Source organism: Rhinopithecus bieti, unplaced genomic scaffold (genome assembly GCF_001698545.2).
Source record: "Rhinopithecus bieti isolate Rb0 unplaced genomic scaffold, ASM169854v2 scaffold_46340, whole genome shotgun sequence".
Lineage (NCBI taxonomy): Eukaryota > Metazoa > Chordata > Mammalia > Primates > Cercopithecidae > Rhinopithecus > Rhinopithecus bieti.
Window position 1 is genome coordinate 165,538 of NW_016818740.1, and position 10,638 is coordinate 176,175.

The 10,638-nt window shown below is 43.3% G+C and overlaps 1 protein-coding gene across 4 annotated transcripts in view; it reads right to left on the reverse strand.

The window, feature by feature from the left end:
- The window catches only part of AMOT (angiomotin), a 60,260-nt gene that overhangs the window by 29,509 nt on the left and 20,113 nt on the right, over nucleotides 1-10,638 (reverse strand). For all 4 annotated transcript variants that reach the window (XM_017857380.1, XM_017857379.1, XM_017857378.1 and 1 more), the window contains 3 exons: nucleotides 9,572-10,088; nucleotides 5,466-5,610; nucleotides 4,100-4,192 (listed from right to left, as the gene is read on the reverse strand). In XM_017857380.1, coding sequence (XP_017712869.1) covers nucleotides 4,100-4,192; nucleotides 5,466-5,610; nucleotides 9,572-9,736 — 403 coding nt within the window. In that variant the 5' untranslated portion in view covers nucleotides 9,737-10,088. The remainder of the gene's footprint in view (nucleotides 1-4,099; nucleotides 4,193-5,465; nucleotides 5,611-9,571; nucleotides 10,089-10,638) is intronic.

Genomic DNA, 10,638 nt, shown 5'->3' on the forward strand with positions numbered 1-10,638 from the left:
AAGAAAGGCAGCCATTTCACCTGAAAGAAAATCCTCTATTTGCGAATCTCCTTTTCTCCCTTTAAGCCTATTAGCCTTTGAAAGTTCAGTTTTTTTAAAATAAAGTAATCCAATATGGCTGGGCAGGGGGGCTCATGCCTGTAATCCCAGCACTTTGGGAGGCTGCGGTGGGCGGATCATGAGGTCAAGAGATAAAGACCACCCTGGCCAACACGGTGAAACCCTGTCTCTACTAAAAATACAAAAATTAGCTGGGCATGGTGGCGCACGACTGTAATCCCAGCTACTAGGGAGGCTGAGGCAGGAGGCTGAGGCTGAACCCGGGGGCTGAACCCGGGAGGCGGAGGTTGCTATGAGCCGAGATCGCGCCACTGCACTTCAGCCTGGTGACAGAGCAAGACTCCGTCTCAAAAAAAAAAAAAAAAAGTAATCCAATATGCTTGTGTGCTTACACACACACACACACGCACACATATATATGTATACATACATATATATAAAACGTGTGTATACATACATATATAAAAAACGTGTGTGTGTGTGTATATATATACTTGCATATACACAAAAATGTGTGTGTGTACATATACTTGCATGTGTGTGTATATTTGTATACAAATATACTCTATGGCCTTAGAATGGAAGAGCTTAGTGGGCACATAATGGTCTTTCTGACTTGGGTTTTAAAGAGAGCTCAGTTGAGCAGCATCTATATGAAAGTTTAATAAATATCTGTGGATGGATATAAGAAAAATAGAGGAAGAAAGCACCAGTATGAGACAGTAGCCAAAACTATAATTTTTAGGAGAATGAAGGAACATGATCACAAGCTAGCATTTGTATAAGTTAATACAGATTTATAAGTAATCTCTAAACAGATTTTACACTTTGTTCAATATACTATTCTTATCTCAATCTGCCCTCTTCTAGTGGCTGGCTATACCTTGCTCCAGTACCCACAGCTAATGAGAATATCAGAATATTACACCTGAAGTGATATCACTGAATTCCAACAAAGTAATTCTCACTCTTCCCAAATGATCACTTAAAGATTTCATTGCTTGGTCCTAGTTGTAGATGTCTGTTAGTGAAATGGACTCCTTGTGATTCCAGCAGGGGGAGGGAAAAATGAACCATCATGAAATATGCCAGAGCATTCTGTTCTTAACAAGGCCTGCCCTCAAGAGAAACTATTTAACCAGAACCTAATCTATGAGTTTTTGGGATTTTGTTTGCTTGTTTGTTTCCAGAGCCTAACTGACCCAGGGGAAAGGAAACATCCAACTCCAGTATGCTCTGGCCTTCTACACGAGAGAAAGAAATATCCAGCTGAAGCCCTTTCTAGTGATCCTGCACCACCTAAAGGGGTGAAAAAAAACTGAGATGCACTTGTGAAGTTCAGTCCAGAGGTACAGGCTCATTAAAAGACTGAGACCTAATCATAGGTCTAGAGCACTTCCCTTTCCCCCAGATTTTACCATCACATCCCGAAAGGCCTATTTACCGCAGTGCCTTTTACCCCATACATCAGGTCTGCCATTTCACACACGCAAAAAAAAAAAAAAAAAAAAAAAAAAAAAAAAAAAAAAAAACCTACAAGCCATACTAAAAGGTGAAATATACAGTTTGAAAAGACAGGGCAAGCATCAGAACCAGACCCCGAGATAAGGCAGGGGATACTGGAATTAACAGACTGTGAATTTAAAACAAATATGATTCATATGCTAAGGGCTCTAATGAAAAAAGCAGACAGCATGCAAAATCAGATCAATAATATAAGCAGAAAGATAGACATGTTAAGAAAGAATCAACAATGCTAGATGGTAAAACAGAGGTAATTTTACCATCTTGTTTAACCTCACAGTATTTGTAAGGATCAAATGAGATAGAATATTTATTTAAGTGAAAGAAATGTTAGAAAGCATAACCAAACAGCAAAAGAACTTACTACATAAAGCAGATGATGATCATTATCACCATGATTAATAATGAGAATCTGTAGATTCAAAACCTTTCATTGTGATACAACAGATGGTGTATACTAATTTTTAGTATGAGAAGGTTGAGAGTCACCTGACCTATAAAATTAGCAATTCCATGTTTATGAATCAAATCATTATAACTACAGGGGACCATGACACAAGTAGTCATGTCCCATGTCTTTCCTCTCCTCTTAACTAAGATAGACCTCACACCAGAAACTCAAATAAGTACTTTTGATTTTTTGGAGGTTAAGTGCTCTTCATCTTGAGACTCAAACCTTAAGTTATAGGAGAAACTTCAATAGGGCAGCCTCACCTTCCTTCCCACTCTGACTTTGCATTTGGAAAGAAAGGAACATTTGTTGAATACGTATTGCATACCAGGTATTGTACTAGCTTAATCCTCAGAACAACCATACAAGGAAGGTACTATTCTCTTCTCCTATTTGCATATGAGAAAACAGAGACCCAGACAGCTTGACCAACTTGCACAAGGTCCCACAGTTGGTAAATAAGTAGTGCAGCCCCTATTTACACCCAGATTGGTTCTACTATACTAGGCTGCCTTCTTCTAGGGTTGAGTTGGTTTGGTTTCTCTAGGATTCCTGCAGTACATTCCCCAGAGAGGCTTTTCAAGAGGGCTTTCCTTTCTCCTGCCACAGTTCCAACCATGCAGGGCCCTGTCAATGTCCCAAGCCAAAAGAAATTAGGAGGGACAAGAGTCATGCCCTCTTCCCTGGCTAGTTGGTGAACTTCACTTTTCCCTCCTAGAGCCATTTGACAGTCTTTTGCTCTGCTGGTAATACCATCTGATTTACTAAGTTAGCACATTGTATAAACCTGTAGAAGAGCTCCTGGGACACCTGAAATACCATCTCCATACAGAGAGGAGTATGATCTAGCTGATCCAGAACAAAGAATCTATACGTTTTGTTTGTTTTGATCTGAAAGTCTGCCACCCTCTTTCTGCCAGTGAACTAGCTCTGAGAGCAACTGTGATACCACAAAAGCAATTTCACAAAAATTTATACTAGGCACTGATGACACCAGAAAAACTACATTCCTTACTCTAAGATATGCTGACAAAGGAACAGGAGGTACACGGAAAAGAAAAAGAAAAAACCTGTTCTGAAGCCAGAGCACAACAGAACAACCCAGGAAGGGAGGGTAGTATTGTAAGTGAAGATCAAACGAACTTGTAAAAGCTGGCTAGAAGCTGCATGGAATGAGTTGAAAGGGTCATTTGGAGACCCAGCAAAGATGGAAGAGACTGACAAATCCCTACTGAGCACAACTACAGCCAGAGCTACACCGAGGGAGGCTGCGGGTAGAGGAAACCAGCTACAGGCATCTGCAGAAACGAGAGCAGTTCATCTGTTTCTCCCCGACTAATTCTCCCTGTGGACTCAATCCACTACGAAGTTTTTATTGCTGGTTTTATTAAGGCAATTGGAAATAATTAGACATTGTCTAGCTGGGTGGGGTCCATTAGAGACCGATAAAGAAGAGGATTAATTCATTGTCATGGTCCTAGGAGTATTTCCAGACAAAGGAAACACTATTATGAGGAAGACACAGCTCTGCCCTCCCCCACATCCTCCAAGTGTGCAGCCAGAGTCACTAGTTCAGGCCATAGGATTAGCTCCCCTTGCAATCTGCCACTATGTAACAATAAATACTAGATGCCTAACAAAGGGAGCCCCAGATACAGGTGAAGTATTCCAAACACTATCATCAATCCTGCACATTAATCCTATCTCTACCAGAGCCAGCACACGGGATCTTCTAAGAAAATCCCTTCAACATGAAGTGACCTCATGTTCAGCAAGGCTCTTTATTTAGGTAGCAATGACACTAGCAGGGATTTCAACAGGCTTCTCTAGTTTAATGCTGAAGGAGCAATGTGATGTGACAAGATGTTGTGGCAAGCAGCCTTCTTGGCTTAGGAGGAAAAGAACAGAATCTTCCAACTTCATGCCTGAATAGGAAAAACAATCCTTAGGTGATATTGACTCTGCCCTGGCTGTTCTAAAAGGCTAAAGAGAACAGTGTAATCTTTTCACGCACCTTGCTCCCATCCACACATTAATACCTGTTTCTGCAGCTTGCAGACTTACTTTTTGCAAAGAGCTGTGAGATGGTTTTTCTGGTGTCCTCTGACCCTTCATATTCCTTCTCCGCAAGCTGCTTGTTGGCAGTCTCTAGACGCTCTGTGGAATTTGGAGACAATCAACAGGGTCTCAAATATAAACTATCATGCACATACTATTGGCCCTCTAAATACTGACCTTTGGTAAAACAAGCCTGTTTCTTCTTGTTAAACAGGAATGGGTGACTAACATGAGTTTGCAAATGTGAATCCCAAAATAATACTAGACCATGGCCGGGGAGGAGGAGGTAAGTATTTAATGCTTTCACTCCTCACTGCCAAAACCTAAGTTAACTGCAGAATTCTAAATTTCAATGAAATTATCCTTCCCCAAATATATAAAGATATCTTTCATTAACCAGAGAAAAAGAGCATCACAGTTATTATAAAGTCTTTAAACTCATGTAATGTCAAAGCTAGAAAGGGACAACTAGCAGCACGTAGTTGGGCTGCCTGACTTTAAAGATAAAATAACTAAAATTCAAAGATAGATAGTAACATCCCTGACCAGGCACGGTGACTCATGCCTGTAATCCCAGCACTTTGGGAGGCCGAGGCGGGTGGATCACCTGAGGTCAGGAGTTTAACACCATCACGGCCAACATGGCAAAACCCCTTCTCTACAAATACAAAAATCAGCCAGGCATGGTGGCACACACTTGTAATCCCAGCCAGCTACTGGGGAGGCTGAGGCAGGAGAATCACTCGAACCTGGGAGGTAGAGGTTGCAGTGAGCCAAGATTGTGCCAGTGCTCTCCAGCCTGGGTGACAGAGCAAGACTCGAACTCAAAAAAAAAAAAAAAAAAAAAAAAAAAAAAGAAAAGAAAAAAAGAAAGTACCATCCCCAAGTCAGTAGTTTTGAAGGTGCTGAAGGCACTTTAAAGTAGAAATATTTCCCAAAGTCTTCAATATTATCAGGTGAAAGTCAAAAATAAAAGGAGTCAGTGAGTCCTGGAAATAAGAGAGGACATTATACTTCAAGGTTGCACAGTCAAAGGGCATGCCTCTGCAAAACCTGTTAAAAAGAAGAGGCAGCACCTATTGTGGGGGTGGGCCAGGTGGGTCCAGGAGTCCCAGCAGGGATCCTGCCTGATAAATACATCAGCTCATCGCTCAGAAGACCAGTGAGGTGCATCCACACTTTGATCAATCAAGCTTGGGACTGAGCACTATTGCAGTCACAAAAAATTAGCCTGGCACATGCCCAGCCATTTACTGCCCATACCGGTGGGTTGGACAACCCCAAAGAGCCTAGTTGAATCCTGCTCAGCCCTTCCCTTCACCACCCTGCAGCTGCTTCAGAAGTACAAAGACAAGTCCTTTGGTTCCGTCACCTCTCAGATCCCTGTTGAAATCATGCATCCTCCGAATCTCGCCCTCTAGCTTGTTTCTCATGGCTTTCTCTAGGGCCTCTCTTTTGGAGGATGACTTCACGAGGTTCTCATATGCCTCTGAGACGCGCTGGATTTCTGTCTCCACCTTAACAACAACAGAAAAGAAGATGGTGGTGATGGTAGGAGGTTGATGGGGAAAATGGTCTGAAAACAAACATGCAAATCCTCGGTGACAGCTTCTTCCAGGGCTCACAGACGGCCAGGAGGCAAGCATAACACAGTCAGACGAGAAAAGTTTCAAGGAAGGATCTCCACCTTCAACCATAAGCTTAGTAATTCACTCACGGTGTCATGGTCTTTCCTCGGGTTAAAAACATAGACAGTTTCTGCCTTCAGAGGAGATGGTAAGACAGAATAAATTTTATAAATAGTTATAAAGAATTTTAATTTCTGAAGAAAACTCTTAATTTTGAAAATATTAGTAATTATATATATAGTATATAGATACTTTATTCCAAAGCATTCAAAGGGCTTTCACATGTTGGTTCCAGTCTGTACTGATTATCTGCCTAATAAGCAGGATACCTCTTCTCATTTTAGCAGAGAGAAAAGTTAAATTGCCTCTGAAGAGCAACTGTCAGCAGCAGAGACCAACCCTAAAAACCTCAAGCTTCATGAAGCAGTTCAGTACAATTTAACAAACATTTACCAAGGACCAAATATTTACATCAACTCTTTAAAGTACTATTGGGGGTGTGTAAATATGAATGAGAACATTTTCACTGCCCTCAAGGAGGTTTCAATCCAATCGAATGAAAGAATACAGGGCAAGATATATCTTTAAGAAAAGTAGAAGTAGTGCCATAAAGCACAGACAAGGAAGAAGTTATTCCTGTTTGGGGGAAGTGGGGAGGAGAACAGTATCTGGGAAGAGGTGGCATTTAGAGTCAGATCCTGAAAGCTGGGTCAGATTTCAATGAGCAGAGGTGAGGGGAAGGGTATTCTATTCTGAGTAAGCAAATGCATTCCCAGAATGACCAGTCGTCTAATTTGGCTGGACACTGTGGGGTACACAGAGGGAACCTGGCGAGATATGGCTGCTAAGATAGACTGGAGTCAGATCATAAAATGCTTTTAATGCCAGGCATTTGGGCTTTATCCCACAGTCAGTGGGAAACCAGTATAGATTTTTGAACAGAAATTCATAATCAGAGTTGTGTTTTATGACACCCCTGCAAATCTCATAAAATGGGGAAAATAAACTCAAAGAGAAAGGGTCTTGCCCTGAATCAGCCACAATCAGGCAGAAAATGAGAAATTAAACTCCAGAGTCTTTCTGTAACTAGTATAGCTCCATTGCACATAAAATAACCACACAGATATTTGCATATAATTTGTATAAGACAAATAAACCTATGGCCTATTAAGCAATTTTCAGATTAAATTGGACTCTGCAACCATTCTGCATTCCTTCTGTGTTTTCCACTATCCTGTTTAACAAAGCTCAGGGTACTTTCTGGGGAGAAATATCAGGCCCCTAGTGGGACACTAGAGGAAAGGTAAGGTTGCCAAACCAGTCAGATTCAACACGCCTCCATGTCCAAAATTCTGCCAGAGACAAGACTGCCTGCAAACAAATAAGGCTTATACCACAGAAAAGAGCAGACTCAAAAGTGTTTTTCTCTTCACAGATGGCACCAAGATAGCAGCACAGAAGGTGAAAACTGGTGAATGGCATTTAGAGACAAGATCTGTAAGGCCTGCGCCTGATGAAGCTTTTGCATGAAACTCAAGCGCTGGGGAGAGAAAATAAACATTTCTATCTGAAAGAGCAGGTTTGGTGTTGGTCTGCTCTGGGCAGCACTTATAGTTCAAGGCTGTCCAGTTGTGCACAGAATGCAACACCTGGAAGGCAGTCCCTTTCCTCAAGGTGTGCAGACTGCTATTTCAAGATCTTATACTAATCCTTCCCCTACCCACTGTATAGATACTCTATCCTTCAAAAGGGCAAGTCCCACAGCTCTCAGTAGGGCCTTCCAGGAAAAGCCATCACAGAAGGATATATCCACTGGTTTGGGCTGGGTGATGGTGGGGGCAGAGAGGAGGGTGGCAGCGGGTTTTCCAGACTTACTCTGTCTACTTATTCCCCTCATGAGCCTTGGGCCTTTTCATTTCCTCCAGCACTACCTGAGATCTACCTTAATTTTCCCCACTTTCCTTTTCCTCTCCTACTCCACCTTCTTCTCTACTCTACCTCCACACTGGGTCAGCCTCTACTTTCCCAACACTCAAGCTGTTCCAGTTACACTTATTTGAGGCATCTTTTCCCATCTTGGGGAACAAACAACAGCAATCCTATTCTGTTCCTCTTCCCTGTCACTGGCTGAACCCACTCCCACACACACACACAAAATCACCATGGATCCTTTGGCAAAAAGGGTCCGTAGAAGAGCTGGGTTCATCCTTCAGTGATTGTATCAAAGATGGGCTGGGATCACTCCGAAGAGAGTTTGGAGAGGGGGTGTCAACTGCTAACCTAATCAGCCAGGTTGGGTTTCCAGTGTATGGATACAATTAATTTACTCCACCAAAGTGATGGGGGCAGGGATATAGTTAAAATGAGGGGGTGAAAATACAAAATCAGGGAATAGCCAGGAAGAAACAATTCTCAGAGCACTCCAACAACCCTCATCCAGATTTAGGAAAACTAAGGGACAGGGAAGCCATTTTCCTATATAAAAATCCTCTGTTTGCCAGGCCCAGTGGCTCACGCCCGTAATCCCAGCACTTTGGGAGACCGAGGTGGGCGGATCACCGGAGGTCGGGAGTTCAAGACTAGCCTGGCCAACATGGAGAAACCCCGTCTCTACTAAAAATACAAAATTAGCCAGGCGTGGTGGCACATGCCTGTAATCCCAGCTACTCAGGGGGCTGAGGCAGGAGAATTGCTTGAACCCAGGAGGCGGAAGTTGCAGTGAGCCAAGGTCGCGCCATTGTATTCTAGGCTAGGTGACAAGAGCGAGGCTCTATCTCCAAAAAAAAGAAAAAATCCTCTGCTGATAATAAGCCCCGTCTCCTTTAGGCCCCAGATTTGATGTCTATTTACAAATACTCAGCTCCGTTCAGGCCTCTGAAATTTCTACTCCTGGTGTTTCCTAAGGACAGAGCTTCTGGACAATACAAGGCATCCCCCTGTCCCTTCCCCACCTTCACCCTCACCTCTCTGAACAATTCACATTGTAGGGAGACCAAACCACATGAGCTCCACAATGACAAAAGCTGCAAAGAAGCTGCCAAAGGCATAACCTTATTCACCAGCAGCCCCTGGAAGCCAAGAGCTAAGGGTCCTCGCTTGGGGTACTCTAGAGCTAAAGTCCCAGCTGCAGGAGCAGGGCGGGCAGAGAAGAATGTGAACTGGAGATACAATCTTTTTCCTATTTCCTCAGCCTAGGGCTGTCACCTGTCACCCAGCTGTGGTGTTAAGCCCCTCCTGCCCCCAACACACACCAGAGAAAGAGAGCAGATGTTGAATTTGAGCTGCAGAGAGGGACCAAATCAAAGGGTGGGGAGGAGGGATTGTTGAAAGAGAGTTACTATGAGAACTCCCACTAGGAAAAGTATTCTGAGCCTTTTCCAGAACAAGGCAGGACCGCTCTAACTTTAGCTGGTGAGATTTTTCTAGGAACTACATTTATTTTTACATTTAAGATTCAAATTCATATTTGGGAAAATGTGACCAAGACAATGAGCCTTAAGGTGCTGTCAGATCCTTTACCTATACAGGCATCACCAGTATTCTTATCAGGAAGTATCACTGCCTTTTGGAATTCTAAAAGAATCAATCACGTTTTCTTTAGGACTATGGCATCTGGAAAAACTGTATAATTATTTTTCTCCTTGTGTAAATGTAAGACATTACTTCTCCTAGGTAGACAGGTAGAAAGCTTTTTCCAAAGTTTGACCCATATCTAACCTCCAGATATAAAAGTCCTGAAGATCTGCCACAAGTAATGCTGGGATTCACAAGTGGACACTTTAATGTGGATATTAAACTAGTCCCACAAATAAGACTTAGAGGCCCTAATATCCCAAAACGGAAGCCTCACCTTCTGCAGTCTTGCCACCTTCTCATAGCATCCTTCCAACTCCTGCCGCAAGTTCCGATTCTCATCTGAGAGGATCTCAACCATCTGCTGGGCTCTGGAAACAATGGCAAAAGGGTCTGCTGGCACTGGCTGATAAGAAGCAGAGGATGGCTGAGCCCGAGGCATAGCTGAATAGGCCTCTCCTGGCTGCTGCTGTGGCTGCTGCTGCTGCTGTTGGTGGTGATGATGATGATGGTGCTGCTGCTGCTGTTGCTGCTGCTGCTGACTCAGGCCAGGTTGGGAGAGACGATAGTGATCCCCCTGGTGAGCCTGATTAGGAAGGAAATGCTGCTGCGGCCTAGGCAGGTGAGCTGAATGGTCTCCCTGGTTTGGGACCAAGGAGTGTCGGGCAGGAGACAATCTAGTGGATGCTGGAGATTGTAGCAAGGGCAAGGACCCCCCAGAGGTCAGAGAAGAAGTAGGGCTGTGAGGCTGAGAGTTCCTGGTTGACAATGGCAATGAGATGTCCTGCGCTTGCCTGTAAAACATGAAGGGCAGGTGCGGGTTAATTTCTCTCCCAAGGCACTGGGGGACAAGGGCTCACAAAAGTGAGATGAGGAGGCTTCTGATGCCCCCAGGACACCTGCAAAATGAAGAGCAGGCAAGGCCTGACTATGGGGAAGTCTAACCCTGCCTGCTCTTTCTCTGCAAAGACTACAGCCCTTTTCCAGCCTGACCTTCTGTGACTCTGCCTGACAAACAGAGGTGTGATCCCATGAAGGTCAGAACCAGACAACCTCCATGGTCACTTTGTGAAAATCGTAGTGATACACACCTGTACACCCATTTGCTCAAGTCTAAACATTTCAAACCATTCTTCTACAAGGTAATTTTCATCTCATTATTTTAAATTAAACCTTTTCTGACACTATACATGTGGTCCAGCACACATAAAGATCCTAGTTAAGAAACTATGTTCCATTTGCCAGGAAGGAAACAACGAACAAACATAGAAACCACCCCTCATCTTGCTATCTGCACCTCCCTTTAGTAATTCATACATTCACAAAAAAAAAAAAAAAAAAAAA